Below are 19,022 nucleotides of genomic sequence, written 5' to 3'. Positions count from 1 at the left end.
TGCTGAGTCACGCACTGTTCGTGCAAATCGCTCCGTGCTGAGTCACGCACTGTTTGTGCAAATCGCTCTGCACTTCGGGGGAAGGCCCTGGGCAGTGCATGCCCGGGGGGTGCACGGCCCTCCCAGCGAGCTGGCCCCTGCACACGGCCTGGCTGGCCCAGTCAGCGCACGCGCCATGAGCGGGTATTGCTAGTGCAGGCCAGGCCCCACTGCCCTCTCAGCAGCCCCCAGGCTGCAGCTGCTGCACAGGGCCGGCGTGTCCCTGGGAGCCACCGCTGGGCACTGGAGGCCTCTCCGCTCCCCAGGCGGGACAGGGGGCTGATGCCTGGGACACGGCCCAGGATGTCCCAGGGGCTGAGGCCGGCGCTGTGTAAAACACGGGCTGCGAGTGCCCTCTGGTGGCCAGCGCGGGCAGTGAGCCGGCCGGAGGGGAGAGGCAGCTGCAGGCTGCGGGCGGCTATTCCCCTCCGGCCCAGAGTCCTTATGCCCTTGTGCCAACCGACCAGCACGACTGCGCCGGCCACAGGCGCATCCCCCGAAGGAGCAGGCCTGGCCCCTCCTCTCCGACCGCGGCGCCGATCCGAGAGCCAGTCTACCCCTCCCAGCTTTGTATCATCTGCAAACTTAGGACTACATCTAGACGGCAGGCTTCTTTCAGAAGAGGTTTTTCCAGAAGAGATCTTCCGAAAAAACTTCTTCCAAAAGAGAGCGTCCACGCTGCCAAAGTGCATCCAAAAAGCGATCTGCTTTTTCAACAGATAACGTCCACACTGAACGGACGCTCTCGCATGTCAGCTGTGATTGCTGTGGACGGAGCGGCCACCAGGGCCACCAAAAGAACTCCCTCTTCTCCGTCCACTCATGCTTTTTGGTGAAAACACTCTTTTGCAAAAAGGCTTCTTCCTCCTAGAATGAGGGTTACCGATGTCAGAAAACCCCTCTGTTCTGTCCATTTTCTTGCAGAAAAACGCAATTGCAGTGTGGACGTTCCTCGAGTTTTGTCATAAAAACGGCCGTTTTCCGGACAAAACTCTGTAGTGTAGACATGCCCTAATAAGCGTCCTTTCTATGCCAATATCTAAATAATTGATAAAGATATTGAACAGAACCATCCCCAAAATAGCTTTGGGGACTTCAAAACTTCTTGAGCAATGGGGACCTCAAAAAAACAGACCAGAAGGTTTTGTGCTGGTTCCGGATTTCGTCTGCCAAAATGGCCAGAGCGGACGGGGGAAGCCCAGGGTCAGACGGAAGGCAGGGAGAAGAACAGAGTCAGGAGGCCGAGCTCGTTGGTAGCAGAGCTGCACAGATATTTATTGAATACAAACAGCGGCAAACACAGCAGGCTCATGGAGATTTGAGCTTCCTGAGCTAAGTCCAAAATTCACTGAGGGCTACGGTCTTAAGAATACTTCCAGAGGTGCCTATGGCTTTGGATTCCGTACCCTGAATCCCCGCCCTCCCCCCCCGATTATTTCTTAGTTAAAAAGTGAGACTGACTTTTTTCTTCTTTCGTTAGTAATAAAAATGGCTTGTTTGGACCCTGCCGTGTTGGAGCGAACGTATTCTGTGTGGGACCAACGGGGACTGGGAGGTGCGCATCCTGCTCCAGACGCACATGGGGTAAACCATGCCACATTCTCCAGACATGGATTCAGGGGCGGGCAGGGAGCCGGGAGGAGCAAAATGAAGAGTGGACGTTTCAATGGGGTCGTGGTGAGAAGAGTATTTCAAAGCAAGCACAGCTCTAGCTGGCAGCGCAAACCCTACCCTACAGGGAGTGCTGCTAAAACGGCAAAAGAAAACGCTCCAATGGCTACGCTACGCTGACACCAGAGACCGAGCCTTCTTCTGAAGTCTCACCAATGGAACCCCCAAAAGGCCAGTACAATACTAAACCTGCAGTCTGGAAACATGGACAGGCCTGGGGCCGGAACTAAACGCCTCGGGAGCAGTGTCGGGAGCACAGCACGGAATGCATAACGAAACGGGGCGAGTGTGTGTGTGTGTGTGTGTGTGTGTGTGTGTGCACGTGCTCATAATGAAACGGGGTGAGTGTGTGTGAGTGTGGGGGTGAGTGTGAGCATAAAGAAACCGTGTGTGTGTGTGTGTATGCACGTGCTCATAACGAAACAGGGTGTGTGGGTGGGGGGTGAGTGTGTGTGTGTGTGCACACACTCATAATGAAACGGAGTGTGAGGGTGTGAGGTAGGGGTGAGTGTGAGTGTATGTGTGTGTGTGCATGTGTGCGCACGCGCTCATAATGAAACGGGGTGTGTGAGTGTGTGTGCGTGTGCATAAAGAAACTGTGTGAGTGTGCGCGCGCATAAAGAAACTGTGTGCGTGTGTGCACGTGTGCATAAAGAAACAGTGTGTGCGCGCGTGCACATAAAGAAACAGTGTGTGTGCGTGTGTGTGCGTGTTTGCACATAAACAGTGTGTGTGTGTGTGCGTGTGCATAAAGAAACTGTGTGCGTGTGTGTGAGTGTGTGTGCGCGCATAAAGAAACTGTGTGTGTGTGTGTGAGTGTGTGTGCATGCACATAAAGAAACTCTATGTGTGTGCGCGCTCATAAAGAAACAGGGTGTGTGTGCGCGTGCGTGTGTGTGTAAAGAAAGCTGCCTGTGTGGAAGCAAAGGGAGGGCAGGAAACACACAGGTTGCATGAGCCAGGTGGCGTGCCATTGGCTCGAGAGGGCCGGGCGATGCAGGGTGGAGGCTGGTGGGTAGAGATTAGAGGGCGCCCATTCCAGTGACCTCGGACGTCAGCCTAGAGCAGACAGCGGTGCAGAGAAGGGACGGGGAGAGAGAACAAACAACAGGATTAGCCAACAGAGAGTTTGTGGCATACTCACAAGGCCTCGTTTCCGTCGCCGCCGCCTCCTGCCCGCGCCCGGGTGGGACACCGACTCAGGGCTTTGTGCTCGAACGGGTCTGCACCGGTCTCTCGGAGCGGGTGGCCCTGCAGTGGGGGCCTACGTAGCCTCTTTGGTTTCTGTCTGTGCACTTTTGACGGGAAGTCGCCGAGTTGGACTCTGGGTGGCTGCTATGCTGGGCAGCCCGGCTTGTCATTGGTGACGACAGCTCTGAGAAGCGGGCTGGAGCCACACAGAGCGCGGTAGACGGGGGACCCTGCGATCTGCTCTTTTCACATTGCCACAGGTTTCAAGAGTTGGGAGACTGGGTTATCACCGGCGGTGCGCCAGCCTAGCTCCGCCCCCCCCCGTGCTAGGCACAGGGCAAGCGGGAACCTGGGCGTGAGGCGCGGTTATTCACAGCGTTTTGCCAGGAGGCAGTTTGGGGTCACAGGAAGGTCTGTGGCGGCTGAGGGCTGTGTGGCACCAGGGAAGGGCCGTGCGTTCCGTGCGAGGCGGCAGCGTGTGAGTCTCTGCTCCAGGGCGCGGGGCTGCGGGCACCGCAGAGTGGGAAGGAGGGGCTAGGGCACGGTCTGTGGTGGAACAGGTCAGTACTGAGGTCAGCCAGCCCCACCCACACCATGGCCAGGCGGCTCTCCCAGACCCTGCTTGCACCACACCTGGTCTAGCCAGTGGGCCTGCACGCGCACCAGTGTCCTGGAAGAGGAGTCAGTCAAGCAGCCTGATCCCTTCTCCCTCCGGCCTCCCAGCTTGCCGTGCGGGACAGAGCCAGCCAGCCACTGGCACCCGCCTCACAAGCCCTTTGTGCACCGGAGGCCACGCTTGCGCGCTCAGGTTTGCACCAGCACTGGGGACAGTTACCCTAGGCTCAGCTCCGGCCCGCCTCGTGGCACCGTGCATGGCAAGGCAGCGTGGGCTGTCGCCAGAGGAAGCGAAGAGACGGGTTCGTAGCATGCCGGGCGGGGCTGTTTGGGAACGGGGAGCCTTTCCAAGCCCTGGGAACTTGCGCTGGGTCTTTGTGTTCGGGTCATTGGGACAGAGGCTACATGAGCTGTGTGGGGGCTCCCCGTGCCCTGGCCGGGCTGTCAATGGAAACCAGCCTCGCGGCCCCGTTATAAACTCCAGGCCGCAAGGGGACAGCCCTATGGGTGCCACCGAGCCAGCGCAAGAGCCATGCGGACGCCGGGGCCTGGGAGAACGGGGCGTCCTAGGGAGAGGTCCTAGGAGAAGTGTTTGACATTCCCACTCCCGCGCTGCATGGACAGCAACGTGGAGCCAGCGGGCCCTCTCGCCGTGTCCAGGCCCCTCGCCCCTGGGCCCGCGTGCGGAGGACTGGCGGAGCGGCGTGTGCCTTCGGTGTGGGGCCGGGAGCCACGAGGCTGAGGGGGCCGCGTGAGTGCCTCTCACCTGGCGTTGATGAGGTACTGGGCCAGGCTGATGTTAGCGGGGGTCCCTGTGATGGTGATCTGACGCTCCGAGGACCCTTCCGTGGCGTTGGCGATTTTGATCTGCGCTCCAGACATCTGTCGGATTTCATTGATTTTGGTCCCTTGGCGTCCGATTATGCAGCCTATTAGCTAGAAAACAGCGTGGAGGGAATCTTGTAAAGCAGGCCCTGGGCAGTAACTCGCGGGGGCTGCTAGGGGCGGGAGTGCCTTGAGTGCTCATGAAGGCAGAGATTGATGCACGGGGGTAAGCCACAGGTAACACCAGCCGCCTCCTGCCCAAAGCTCCCTCTGTGACTTCCCCCTGACCTGCCACGGCCGGGGCGAACGCGGGCCCCTGGCTCTCTGCAGCAGGGATGTGATAGTGCAGCCCGTCGACCGAGCCGCGAAAGCGTGTAGGTTAATGCTGTAGACTACACGCACTCCCCTCCCCTCTCCCTGCCAGAACATTTTCTAGCAGGTTGGCCGGCAGCCCGGCTCAGTTCCGGCTCACACCGTGTCTGGGAACTCAGACCCCCCTAGACAGGGGCTGCTGCCGCCCCACGCTGCCGCCTCTGTCTCAGAAGCAGCAGGGCAGGGCGACAGGCAGCCGGGTCCGCAAGGGGAGCTGGTTTTTAAACTGGCTTCCCTTGTGGACCAACTCCCGCCTGGCGCTGCTGCCTCTGATCCAGCGGCTGCTGGCCCCTCCCCAGGGACTATAGACTAGTCGACTAACCGATACGAATTCATGAGCTTACTCGACTATTCCGTTAACAGATATTTCACACCCGCCCCCTGCAGCAGGGACTGAGATGTGGGGAAAGAGCACGGTGCCCCCAATGGCCCTGCCAGGCGTGGCCCGTGGCAGCGAAAGGCCAGCTACTCCCGTGCCAGCGTGCGGGAGAGTTACTGAGGCTAGAAGGCCGGGTCACGGAATGGCTGCCAGATCTCCCACGACTCATCTGTTGTGCGGCTCTTCTGCGCTTCCTGTTGTCCCAGCAGCCCGTGACGTGCTACCCCGCTGCAGGCGCTGCCTGGCCCCTGCCCCTGCCCGGCGAGTCAGGCCCGTGGCAAGCGGAGCCGGGCTCTGTGCTTACGCAGGCCCGAGCCGCCTGAGCTCACCCAAGGGAGCGCCTGAGAGAACAGGGCGGCGTTCGGGTTGGAGTTTGTGCTCGGTAGCTGGTTGACAGCACTAGAGGCTGGAGGTCCCTGTTTCCCCAGGCTTCCTGCGGCTTCTCAGCCCTCCTCCTGCCTCTAGGATGGGGGGCAGGGCAGGTCCCCACGCACAGGCCCTCGGTGGCCACTGCCGGGGTCCGGTGTCCACAGAAGGAATCCCAAGCCACCCACAGGGCAGCGTGTCCCAAACTGCCCGTGTACAGCTGTGGTGTAGTGGGGGGGGGGCTGTCTGCTCTGTGACCGGGGTCCCCCTGCGCTGGGAGGGGAGATTCTCACTGACTCTCCCAAAGGTGGATTAACCCAGACACCCAGGCTCAGCCTCCCAGGGAGAGACAAAGGAAGGGAGGCGGAGACCAACAGCTGGTTGGGGGGCAGGGCTGGAAGTGAGTTTTAGCTGCTGTCTGGGAGCATGGAGGAGACAGCTTAGGGAAAGGGGCTGGGATTTAGGGGCCCAGTCTCCTCCATCTCAAGGGGGGCTGAGGCATCCTAGACCTGCCCTGGAACCGGATTACATCTGTGCTGTGCTGTATCCTGGAGAAGCAATAAACTCCCTCTGTTCTACCGGCTGGTGGAGTCTGTCTGTGCCATTACGGGGGTGCAGGAGATGGGAAAACCCCAATGTGCCATCACAACAGGCCACCCAGAGGGAGACTGAGAGCAGGCAGGGGCAGGAGATGGGCACAGGGAGGGAAGCAGGACCCAGAAGAGCGAGAGGAGGCTTGGGAATGCCGCGGGGCTATTGCCAAAAGAACCCAGAACAGCACAGCAGGGTGGGAGGCCCGTGGGGTAAGGACACTGTGTCGGTCTCCAGGCCTCCGCCGCTGTGTCCGGAGCCGGCACGGAGCCAGCAAACCAGGGGCCTGGTAGGTCAGGGTGACCCTGGCAGTGACTTCTTTGCCTCAAGAGCTGGGAAGACACGGGAGCCCGTTTCCTCTGGAGAAGAGAAGCTAAAATGGAGGGTCTGAAAGCGTTGGAACAGGCCTCCTGGACCCTGTCAGCCAGCACCCTTCTGGGCAGCCAGAGGGAAAGGAAACGGCCCTTTGAGCCTCTGTAGCTACTCAGCACACGGCCGCGTGCGAAGCCAACAGTCGGGTGCGGGACAAGGCTAGTGTCTAGTGACTGTGGGTTCCAAGTCCCTGATGCGCCAAACCGCTGCCTGTCCAGCCCCGCAAGAGGGTGCTATAATGTAGCCGAGAACAGTGCCGTCCCCAAAGCGCTGCCCGCCCTGCCCCGCAAGAGGGTGCTATAATGTAGCCGAGAACAGTGCGGTCCCCAAACCGCTGCCCGCCCAGCCCCGCAAGAGGGCGCTATAATGTAGCCGAGAACAGTGCGGTCCCCAAACCGGTGCCCGCCCAGCCCCGCAAGAGGGCGCTATAATGTAGCCGAGAACAGTGCCGTCCCCAAAGCGCTGTCCGCCCTGCGGCCGGCTGTGCCTTGGCGGAAGTGCAGCCTCATGCTAGTGAATGCAGCTGGGTCTGTCCCTCTCCCTCTCCGCCTCCTCGCCACCAGGCACAAGTCTGGGGACAGCAGTCGTGCCCCCGCCCCTCTTCTCTCCAACAAATGTCCCAGGCTTTTCCCTCTCCCCTTACGTGCCAGCTCTTCCTTACCCCTCCGCACTGGTGCAGCTCTTTGCTGGACCTTCCCACTTCTACTGCACCTCTCTGGGGAGGGGGCACCAGAGCTGTGCACAGTGCCCAGGGACGGGACAGACCTCACTTGTCTTATTCGCCCCTGTCCCAGTGGAACCGCACAGGCTGGTGGTCTGGGCTTGGGGTTCTTGGCTGAGCAGATGTTACCAGGGAACGCTCAGGGATCCCTCGAGACCTGTCTCTGGAGTGGCAGCAGCTCGCGTAGCCCCGTCGTGTTGGCTCTAGAGTCCGGAGGGCTCTTCCCAGGGAACATGGCTTTGCGCTTGTCCGCTGGAATTTCACCTGCTATTTTATTGCCCATCACCAGTCTTTGGCGGGCCTGTGTGGCTCTTTGCAGTCTGCCTCGGCCTGAACTAGCGGGAGCTATTTTGTGTTAGCTGCAGCTGTTGCCGTGTGGCTATTTGCCCCTTTCCCAGAGGTGAGCGGACGCATGAGAGCAGGCTGATGACTAGCTGTGCCATCTGTGCTGCCTCTCTCCTGCTCCCAGCGGCAGCTTGCCATGGTGTGACAGGGTCCGAGGAGTTCCGGCCCCGATCCCGGGAGCTGGGACCCTAATGCCCAGATGGCATTTAGACATTCTGCCGTGGCCCTGCAGAAACCTCCAGGACCATTCAGGGTGGGCAGAGTGCCAGGCACGCGGTGTCTTTCACCATGCCCCTCAGGCCCCTCCACTTGCTGCCTGGGAGGGGGTGGTAGCGCAGAGCTGGCTATGCCAGGCAACGCTGCCTGCGCGGGATCCTGGGTTTTCCACCAGGACAGCTTCATGCCTGCGCCGGGGCTGAGCCTGCCCTGAGCGGCTTCCCGCCTGTGGGCGTTTGAGTGGGTGAGTAACAAGCCTGTAACCCCAGCAGCCCTGGGTACCTGCGCCCCAGGACGCCTGCAGGGACGGCCGCCTTGTATGTCCCTGCCCCCACAGAAAGCCCCCCGTGGTCTCAAACACCTCCTCCACCCGGCTGGGGTTCCCCTTCTCGGCACAGGCAAGATTGAATTCTAGCTAATCCCTCTCCAGATCTACTTAACTAAATCCAGGGCTTAGACGGCCCTGCGCTGCGCAGACACGGCCCGGGTGGGGGCAGCGGCGCTCAGCGCTCGGGGCAAGGCAGGGAGTCTGCTCGGGCTGAGCCGCTCACGGAACATCGGGCAACCTCCCCTCTAGCGCTGCCAGGCGGGCACGTTCCAGGAGCACCAATTCCCTGCGCAGAGTCGCCGTGTTCCTCGCGCTGAAGCCAGCAGCGGCGGACCGAGCGACCCACGTGGCCTCCTCGGCCTCCCACCGTGCACTAGGTCCGGCTGGGACACGGCTCGCCCGCATTCCCGCATGACTTTCCCCTCCACCCCCGCTCAGAGTGCGGCCGAGCTGCATACTCACATCATTGGGAATGGTGAGTTCATGAGTACTGGCCGGGGGACTGGCATCCAAACCTGGGCATAGGCAAGGGGAAAAGGTTAGAGCTCGCAGAGAAAGCAGCGCAGTGCCTGCAGACCCGCGAGGAGTCCTGTGGCACCTGACACACTAGCCGGGCAGTGCCTGGTACCAAGGAGCAGCCCCTCAGGCCCCACACTCCTTCAGGGCCAGGAGGGTGCGTGGAAAACACACTCTGGTATACAATGAGGAACAAGCACGCCACCACTGGTTACCGCTGCTCTTCTCCTACCCCACTCCCACCGGTTCTCATGGGAGGGTCACAGCTTCCAGTCTAAAAGTCTGTGACTGCAGGTGCCTTCCCATCAGCGGGTCTAACAAGAAACAAGGAGGAAACGCGCCTTGCTACTGCAGCCAGTCCAGCTTCCTTTCCTTGGCACTCCCCAGGGGCCTGCAAGCCGCTCTGCAGACTCACAGAGCCACCTGGGAAACACTGACGTGGGCTGAGCAAGCAACCGCCTGTGCCGCTTGAAGTCTGCCAGGGAACATCGCGTGTGCCGCTTGTGCCGGACGCCTGTAAGCAAGCCCAGGGTGGTGAGAGTCACCGGCTCACTGGGGGCAGCGAAAGCACACATCGGCATCCCACTCCCACCCCTCTGCTCACAAGGAACACAGCAGGGTTTGCGGCCGCGGGGCGGGCGTACGGAAACCGAGGAGGGGCTTTGCAGGACACGTGGAAGTGCCACAGTGCACGATGCAGATTTCTGCCTGTCCTTCACCAGTGCCTGCTAAAGGACTTGAGCGTGGAATACCGCGCCCCCAGGCCACAGCGCACACAGGCCCCCGGCTGCAGAAACTCTCCGTGTGATTGCATGTGCGCTCTGTGGCCCAAGCCCCACAGATTCACAGCCAGCAAGGACACGGGCACACAAAACACAGGCTCCCGATACCCATCGTAGGCCTGCTCCAGCAGGACAGCCTGCCGCTTTGTGCAGCCAGAACCGTGCTGTGCCTCATGGGCACCGTGCCCAGGGCCGCAGGCTCCCGTCCGCTTCCCTAGCCAGGTCGAGGGCCTTCTCCACCCACATGGCAAGTGGCAGAGGCAGGGGACAAGTGTGCGCAGCTTGAAACGTAACTGGCCCGCCCTTTGCACTGCTCTCGGTCCAGGCCCAGGCATGGCCCTGGCGTTCCTCTGAGGCAGTGCCTGACATGGCCACTCCAGGCTGACAGGGTGGCCTCCACACCCCTACGTGCAGCACGGGGCGAGTGACGCTAGGGGCAGCCAACGGGGACTCTCAGCTCCTCAGACCAGTCCTCACCCTTGGGAATAGCAACAAGGGTCCACCTGGGAGAGGAGACGAGCAGGTGAGGAGAGCGGGCTTGTGTCTGGAGGCCGGAGGGAATACAGGGGTGCAGAGAAAGCTGGTGGACGGAAACAGGTGAACAGGCAGACAGGCTGAGGCCAGAAGGATTCTGCTGTTCCTAAGACGCCTCCCGCTTTAGCATGTTCCTGGGCAGCATGGGGAAGCCAGTTCCGTGCCGTGGCGCTATGCGGTAACAACAGCGTCACCCGCCTCTCAGGCCAGCCACAACATGCATCACCCTCCATGTGCCGTGGGGCTTGGGAGCAGCTCCAGAAGGACGACCAACAGCACCAGTCAGGACCCAGTGCTGCCACCCTTCCAATACATCCGTGTTTCCTGCCTGCTAAGGGGACTAGCCAGGAACAGTCAACATGGATTCACAAAGGGCAAGTCGTGTCTGACCAATCTGATTAGCTTCTATGATGAGGTAACTGGCTCTGTGGATATGGGAAAGTCAGTAGATGTGATATATCTTGACTTTAGCAAAGCTTTTAACACGGTCTCCCACAATATTCTTGCCAGCAAGTTAAGGGAATATGGATTGGATAAATGGACTGTAAGGTGGATAGAAAGCTGGCTAGACTGTTGGGCCCAACATGTAGTGATCAATGGCTTGATGTCCAGTTGGTGGTTGGTTTCTAGCCGAGTGCTCCAAGGATCGGTTCTGGGCCAGTTTTGTTCAACATCTTTATTAATGACCTGGATGAGGGGATGGATGTCACCCTCAGCAAGTTTGCGGATGACACTAAGCTAGGGGGAGAGGTAGATATGCTGGAGGGCAGGGATCCAGTCCAGAGTGACCTGGACAGATTAGAGGATTGGGCCAAAAGAAATCTGATGAGGTTCAGCAAGGACAAGTGTAGAGTCCTGCACTTGGGATGGAAGACTCCCAAGCATTGTTACAGGCTGGGGATAGACTGGCTAAGCAGCAGTTCTGCAGAAAAGGACCTGGGGATTACAGTGGATGAGAAGCTGGAGATGAGTCAACAGGGTGCCCTTGTAGCCAAGAAGGCTAATGGCATATTAGGTTGCATTAGGAGGAGCATTGCCAGCAGATCCAGAGATGTCATCATTCCCCTTTATTCGGCTCTGTCCAGTCCTGAGCCCCCCACTATAGAAAGGATGTGGATGTGTTGGAGAGGGTCCAGCAGAGGGTGACCAAAATGATGAGGGGGCTGGAGCACATGACCTATGAGGAGAGGCTGAGAGGCTGGGTCTGTTTAGTCTGCAGAAGCGAAGAGTGAGGGGGGATTTGAGAGCAGCCTTCAACTCCCTGAAGGGAGGTTTCAAAGAGGATGGAGAGAGGCTGTTCTCAGTAGTGACGGATGGCAGAACAAGGAGCAATGGGCTCAAGTTACAGTGGGGGAGGTCTAGGTTGGACATTAGGAAAAACCATTTCACTGGGAGGGCGGTGAAGCAGTGGGCTGGGTTCCCTAGGGAGGTGGTGGAGTCTCCATCCCTAGAGGTGTTTAAGTCTTGGCTTGACCAAGCCCTGGCCGGGTTGATTTAGTTGGATTGGTCCTGCCTTGGGCAGGGGGCTGGACTCGATGACGCCTGAGGTCTCTGCCAGCTTTATGGTTCTATGATTCTATGATCCCCCAGTTCATTTTGCTGGTACCCCAGAGCGCATGGTGAAAATGAATGAACCAGTTACGGGTGCTGGTCCGAGGGGTGCTCAGGGTTGAAGTGGTTTCAGCGTGATTCAATGGCTCCCAGCCCCCCGCTATGCTAATTGTTCCAGCCCATGGAGCCAACAGGCTCTGCCCCGTGGCATCAGCGATCTCAGAATCCCCGCGGCTGAGCGCTAAGCCCATGGTGCAGATGCCATGGAGAGCGCCACATGGCACTTCCTGAAATGTGGCGGGTTGCTCTTTGCCTTGGCGTGCCGGAGTCGGGATGCAAAGCGCCCCTTCCCCCCGGCCGCAGGCGAGGAGCCCGTTGAAGGCCAGAGCTTTTCGGTTAAACAGGCACTTGGGAGGTTACTCCAGGCCCGAACGACATCGAATTGCTCCTCTGTGCTGGAAGATGCAGCGCTTTCCAGACGTGACTGGAGACAGCCTCGTTGCCCCCAGGAGGCCAGGTGCGTGGTGTGCTCGCCTCCCAGGAGTGGACACTGACGACAAGCTACAGTCAGGCCCCGGTGTCACGTTACCGAATTTGAGGGAAACAGCCGGATCACTGCTGCACCCATAGGTGGGGGTGTTGGCCCCAAAAATGGTATACACCTCCATTTTGTTTTCGTGGCTAAGTGCAAAAATGCCTACACGATTTGGGATGAGAATACCTGCATTCGCACAATGTTAATTGTTGCTCAGAGAGTTGCCAGAGCTGGCCTGGATAAATTCACTATTTTCTTCAGCTCGGGGCAAAATCACCTGACACACTTATGGATCATGCCGCAGAAGCAGATCCTAGTAGCTGTGGTTTTTACCAAGTTCTACCTTGGGTTGGTGAGACAGGGCAAGGACATGGCTGTCAATAGGGCAGACCTTGCAATAATGAAGCCTATTTTAGGCACACTGGGTTCTCATACTCTCATTCAGCTCTGTCCTGTTGTTTCTGCCATTGGGTTAGAACATGTGATGACCCAGAGCCAAAGCATGGGGAAGCCTGTGATGCCCTCAGTGATGTTACTGGCATCACTTCCTGCATCAATTTTGCATTGGGGGTGTCACGTTACTGGAATTTGAGGGAAGCAGCCAGATCATGGCTGCACCCATAGGTGAGGGTGCTGGCCCCCAAAATGGTATAAAAGGGGGCCATGTGGGGTGTTGAATAGGAGTTACTGTCTGCTGATCCTGTGTACGCTAGTCATGTGATTGTATAATGTCTGTGTGTGAAGTTCGAAGCCTGTACTTTGTATGGATACTGGATATTTCTCTGCATGTTGTTGAACATTGGGCAGAGCCCGGCCTATGGACATGCTAATTAGCGAGGCCCTGTGGGACAATAGCACTCAATGGGCCAAGGACAGATGGGGTACAGATGGGGTACAGATCACAGCTAGAGGATTCTCTGCATCTTGGGGTCTTCATAGTATTTGAAGGCTTCAATATCTGAGATATAGGTGAGAGGATTATTCTAGAAGGGGTGGGTGAGATTTTGTGGTCTGCACTGTGCAGGGGGTCAGACTAGATGATCATAATGGTCCCTTCTGACCTTAAAGTCTATGAGTCTATGAGTCTATGACACACCTCGGGAATGAGGACTGACACCTAAGGGTTGCCAGCAGGGAACACAGGGATAGGCCGCTGGCCAGGTGACGTGCTGCAGCCAAGAAGAGACCAGGATGGATCTATAAAGATGCCATGTGGCAGACTCCATCTTGGTACTCAGCTCAGCATTTCATCCCAGAGGCAGCAATGCAGGGATTGAAGGGCCGGGAAGAACTGTGGACCCATCCTGACCTAGGATGTGCAACAAGGACTTTTAAGCCAGCAGCTGTAACATCTCTGCTAGAGCCTGCATTGAGAACTGGGAGAGTCGATGCATGTAATGTATGATACTTTAGCAACCTCACTCTCAAGCTTTTCTTTCTTGTAGCAATAATCCTTTAGATGGTAGATTCAAAAGGATTGGCTCAGTGTGATTTGTGGGTAAGGTCCAGAGGGTAAATTGACCGGGGATCTGTGGCTGGTTTCTTGGAACCGGACAGAACTTGTTTGGGGAAGGTGAGATTGGGTTCTAGACCCCTCACCTGTGTATGAGGCCCGGGGCCATCTGTGGCACGGATATTGCAGGGGTGTCGGAGGGGTTTTGCTTGTGAGGCTTCAGGCAGGCAGCTGAAGTGCTCTGTGGGAGTGGTTTGTGGCCTGTTTGGAGAGGTCACCAGTCTGGGGCCTCCTGAGCGGACGCCCTCAGCTGTGCCCAGACACGGCCCGGTCCGGCACACCCCGTTTTCAGACCTGGCTGCTCAGAGTCAGCCACCAAAGGGCCCAGAGTCTCAGAGCTCGCTCTAGTCCCAGGAACTTGCCAGGGATTTGGTAAAACCCCCAAGCCAGGGCCTGCATTGAAACATCAGCATGTGATGTAGCTGCCTAACCCGGCCCGAGTTTGCATATTTTGAACTCCCTGACTAGCCCGAGGACACAAAAGGCCGGAGAGGAGGAGCTGGGCATCCAAGCCAGGTTGCCCATTGGCCCGTCCCAGCAATCCCAGCCTGAGCCCGGAGCAGTGTCAGCCCCTGGCTGGGCCCCCAGAGCACTAGCTTGCACGGGCGTACGCCTGGTTGGTGGAAGAGCGAGACTTTACAGATCAGCAGGACTAACTGCCAAGGCTCCGCGACCCGCCCGACTTCCAGGGCAAAGGGCTCACCCACACAGAGCAGCGTCTTGGGCGTCGCTCCACAGGGCACTGACGCTCCCTGGCTGCTCGCAAAACCAGCCCGGCCGCAGCGCTTGTGGGGAGGGCAGTCACAGCGGCAAAGTAGCAGCGGGTCCTCGCACTGCCCCGGACCCTCACGGGCGGAGCCCTGCAAACCCGCGGGTGTCAGCACGGACAGCCCCAGCTCGTGCTACCAATTCTGGGTCTAGAGCTCTGTGCGTTGGCAGACGCCCCATCTAGCCACGGGTCTCTGTGGCCGTGGGTGTCAGCGTGGACAGCCCCAGCTCGTACTACCAATTCTGGGTCTAGAGTTCTGTGCGTTGGCAGACGCCCCGTCTAGCCACGGGTCTCTGTGGCCGTGGGTGTCAGCGTGGACAGCCCCAGCTCGTGCTACCAATTCTGGGTCTAGAGCTCTGTGCGTTGGCAGACGCCCCGTCTAGCCACGGGTCTCTGCGGCTGCAGGTATCAGCGTGGACAGCCCCAGCTCATGCTTGCGGATGCAGATACAGGTTTTGTAGCCACACAGAGCTCTGCAAATGGGTCTGGAGCCCCTGCGCGAGTGGGGACAGAGTCCCTCCTCTCCCCCATTCCCTCTTCCCTTCAGCGCCGCTTGACCCTCCGGGTCCCATGGATCCCTCTGCACTATGCCCCTCTTGAACCTACTCCTCACTCACCTCGGTGCACCCATCTCTACAGCCTCTCCCACGCTGACCAGCAAGGGCCAGCAGGGGCTGGAGTCAGGGTGCCCCAGCACGTCCCATGCGCTGGAGTGGGGGTGGTTCCCGCCACTTGCCCCTTGGAGTGTGCCACACAGCAGCAATGGAAAGTCCCCGAGCATGTGGCCTTGCCTGTGGCTCTCCCCTACGCTGTGCGGCTCCATTTAGGAACAGCCTGGAATCCCGCAGGACACATGTTCGTACTGCTACTCTGAACTGAACCGCTTCCTAACTTGCCTGATCAGCATAGGAACCCTCTTCAGTTACCAGACACAGGCCCTCCTCCGCGATGGCCATGGAAATCCCATGCCTTTCACAACAGTCCGAATGGGTCCAGTTACTACACAAATACTCAACCAGAAAAGGAGTTTGTGTCTCATCACTCTGCTTTGTGGGGCAAAGTCGTTCAGAATCCATGTCACGTTACCTTTTAGCCTGGGAGAGGCCATCGGACTATTTTGCCGTGCGCCTGGTGTAGGTTTGGGACGTCACCAGGGCACATTTACGTATGTATCTCTGTGTCCCTCTAAACACAGGGCCACATACATAGACCTGCCTCCACTGGCTTCATGGGAGCTAAGCTGATGAACTGGGCTGAGGCTCTAACCCATAAAACAGGCCCAGACGGCTTTCACAAAAAGTAGCTCCCATCATTACCAATCAGCATCCATTTCAACAGCATGAAGAATGCAACATGCTTCATCAGAAAATGCATGAACTTACTAGTACTGCTCCGCATTACGAAATGATCATTTCCCAACCGTGTATTTAAATTAGAGGTATTTTGAGTGAAGTGAATGTCAAAACTATTTTAAAGCAGTTCATTTCTTCCAGCGTTTTGCCTGCCTTTGAGCTAAGTACCTTTTTGTAAAGAAAATCCATACCGGCGTGTGTTGGCTTCTTAGCCAATTATCAGCATAGAAAAACTGAAATAGGAATTTATCAAAAAAAGACAGCTCTATCCAGACACAGTAATGTATTGCCTAGCTTCACACTAACTGAGCAATATTCTCTCTCGTCTCCCATGGTTGCTCTCCTGCTATCTCATGGAGAACTTTATAAAAACCACATACAACAACAACACAGGTCACAATCCTGTGGTTTTCTGGACCATGCATCATTCCTGCTAGCATGAACGGCTCTTCTACACACGTGCCCAGAGACTGTATTAACAGACTACTGAAGTACAGTTCAGTATGGGCCAAGTCATTCTCCTCGCTGAGTATACTGTCCCATGCAAATGGCTCCATGAGTAGGACAAGTCAGACTGTCTTGTCAACACAGGAAGACAACGTATGTACGATTACAACACCGACAGGGTCTTAGCCAAGAAATACTGCACCCGAGGCCTACTGTTTCCCTATAGCTTGGATTTTACCTGATGACTGGCCCATCAGATTTTGAGCTTCTTCGGAGGAATGTAAGGGCAGCTTTTCTCCTGAAGAGCAAAGAAGAAACAGATTTAATGCTTTTGCCTTTGAGGAGATAAGCAATGTCACTTCAGCTAGGAAGCTCAAAATATGATGGACAAAATGGCAGAAAAGGCATTCCCATCGCGTGATAGGAAGGTATTTTAAGTATTCTGCGTGCCTACTCTGTAGCTGCACAATGACAAATGGAACAGGCACTAGCAATGTCGCTAGTAGGGTCTGAGACAGTCATCCTAGCTTGAGTTCTGGGGGTCTTCCAGCGTCACATGGTGCTTCAAAGGGCTCCTTCACCCAGGCAGGGTTCCCCCCTAGACCCACGGCTCCCCCTAGACCCATGGCTAATTCCCACCACTGCTCATGGAGCACCAAACAAGAGGGCTGCTCATCGAGGACATTTCTGCTGACGTTCTACTGCCATGTTGTGCGGATGAGGAGAACGTCCCGGACAGCGATGGGCAGGAAGCACTGAAAGGAATTTCCTGGCCTTTCCCGAGTGTGGCATCTGCAGACAATGCGCCGCAGAGGAAGCCCTGTCCGAGTACCTGGACGTCTCCCGAAGGACATCCCATCCCATGGCAGTGAATGCCCACTCCTCTGGGCCGGGAGGCCAGGGAGCTCCGGGAGCAGACCGAACCACCACAATTACAGTCAACTGAGCCATAAGGAAAATCACTTTGAAACATCATCGTCTGGTAGCGTTTCACCATGGACATTTGCAACGTCACTTTACTCGGCCTATTTATTTCCATTAAATAAAACCCGCTTTGAAAGAGAGAGAAACTCTACAGGTAAGAAGAGAAGGAAATGTGTAAAGGGCATCCGGGTACGTACCAGGGAAAGCGGGGGTGGTCTGTCCGAGGGGAGTAAAGGGGGTTTGCTGCATAGCCAACTGGTGGAGCTTGGTCAACTGCTGAGGGGTAGGAGGGACATTAGAACTAAGAAGGTTATTGTTATAGAGCACAACAAGTCACAGCAAAAAAATCAAGAACCAAATGATAACGAAAAGCCCAAAGCAGGACGCCATGGTGCGACATGACACTGACGCAAGGACTTGGCCTGGATAGACACCGTAAAGCCTGAATCGGTAGCAGAAGTGCCTGGCCAGGGTCTGAGGTACATACCAGCAGCAAGCCCACGTTGGCTCTGTGTCCGGGCTGATCTCCCTGGAGCCTACCGGCCCACGCACAGCACCAGCAGCCCTGGCAGAACCAGGAGCCGTCCATGCGGGCGGAAGGGCGTCTGAGCAAAGGAATTCCAGCTCAGCGGGGCTGAGGCTGCTGCCCAAGAGGTGAAATATCTGAGAACGGCGGCCATGTGGCCAGGCCATTCTGATAGTTACAAAGCCCTGAGAGCCCCCGGGCTAGCTACAAAACATCCGCTCAGTGGCCGTTCCTTTCCTCACCCGCTGGAGGTTCCCCGTGTGACTCGGGCACTGCATGGTCGACAGGGAAACAGTCCAGCTGCCAAGTCAGGGGTAGCTCCCAGAGGAGTCTGTTTTACAGCCCTCCCCGCAGGAGGCAAAAGGTGGGCGTGAGCTGAAATAGGTAAGTACTTCAGACCCGGCGTATCCCTTGTGGTCGGCGCCTCTCCCTGGCCCTGCAGACGGGCCCTTGGGGAGGGCGGATGCCTGGAATCCATTTTGTGCTGCGTCGGAGAGCTGCACAGCTCAGAAGACTGAAGCAGTAGCCGTTTCCCTCCAGCTCAGGCCCCCCGGAGATTTCGCTGCGTGTGCAGGCAGGAGACCGGGACCATGCCCCTCCCATCGTCCCCATGGTGGCCTGACAGCAGCACAGAGCTCAGAGTGGAGAAGCCCTCTAGGTCAGCCAGTCCCGTGATGCCATTTCCATGTGCGGGGGACACTGCCCTGGCCCAAGGGAGGGCGCGCGGGGGTCCGACACCGGCAGTGCTGGGGGGCGCTGGAGGCAGAGACAACAGGTGGGAAGGCAGAGAGGGCTTTGGGAAGCAGGTGGACCTGGCAGCAAGCAGGAACCCCAGACGCATGAGGCAGGCAAGTGGCAGCTTGTCCACGAACTAGCAGCCACGAGGAGATGAGATTCCAACCACCTCACGAGGGCGAGCACGCACCGGCCCCACCGTACAACAACCGACACCACGCACCAGCTTTCCCAGAGAGGGTGCGCACATGTCTCACCGGCTCAGCGTGGCCCCCCCGTGCCACAGCAAAGCCACATGGAAATGGGGTACAGCTTGTGAGCCGCCCGCGCACGGCAACTCTCGGACTGAGAAAAAGACCCTCGTTTTTTAACAAGGGTGTCTCCTGTTTTACACGCACGTGGGGCCCAAACCGGTCTCCGTGGGGCCGTTCCCATGGTTCCCTCTTTTGAAATCAGTATCCCTGGGCGGGCCCCTCCCATCCTGACCTTGCATGGGCTGCGGCTGCGCAGTACACGACAGGACCCGTTTCCTCAGCACCAGACTGGCTCCCCCCACTGCCCTGAGGGCCGCCAGCCGCCCCCTCCCACTAGTGGGGCTGCGAGCTGGGAAGTGGAGGAGAGCCAATCAGATTGCTCATTGACCCCAGCATCCCTCCCACCACTGGTTGCTCCTTCAGCCAGCACTTGCTCTCCTCAGCACCGCCCGCTCCTCTTGCCCGCCCCTGGCTGAGGCTGCCACTGAGCTGTTGTGAGGATGCTGGGAAGGGGTGTTAGTAACGTGGGGAGGGCCGGTGTGCTAAGGAGGGT

At 57.8% G+C, this 19,022-nt stretch overlaps 1 protein-coding gene across 8 annotated transcripts in view; it reads right to left on the bottom strand.

The window, feature by feature from the left end:
* Positions 1-1,244: 1,244 nt before the first annotated feature.
* PCBP3 (poly(rC) binding protein 3) overlaps positions 1,245-19,022 on the bottom strand; it is a 60,730-nt gene continuing 42,952 nt past the window's right edge. For 2 of the 8 annotated variants that reach the window (XM_089779845.1, XM_089779849.1), the window contains exons 10-14: positions 17,152-17,230; positions 16,269-16,328; positions 8,494-8,546; positions 4,283-4,452; positions 1,245-2,769 (exon numbers count right to left, since the gene is read on the bottom strand). In XM_089779845.1, the coding sequence (XP_089635971.1) occupies positions 2,733-2,769; positions 4,283-4,452; positions 8,494-8,546; positions 16,269-16,328; positions 17,152-17,230 (399 nt within the window). In that variant the 3' untranslated portion in view covers positions 1,245-2,732. The remainder of the gene's footprint in view (positions 2,770-4,282; positions 4,453-8,493; positions 8,547-16,268; positions 16,329-17,151; positions 17,231-19,022) is intronic. The other 6 variants (XM_089779846.1, XM_089779850.1, XM_089779847.1 and 3 more) reach the window with 5 other exon arrangements.

Source organism: Pelodiscus sinensis, chromosome 7, assembly GCF_052426305.1.
Source record: "Pelodiscus sinensis isolate ZL-2025 chromosome 7, ASM5242630v1, whole genome shotgun sequence".
In the NCBI taxonomy this organism is placed as follows: domain Eukaryota; kingdom Metazoa; phylum Chordata; order Testudines; family Trionychidae; genus Pelodiscus; species Pelodiscus sinensis.
The sequence above is the reverse complement of the archived record's forward strand: the minus strand, read 5'-3'. Positions and strand labels throughout refer to the sequence as shown.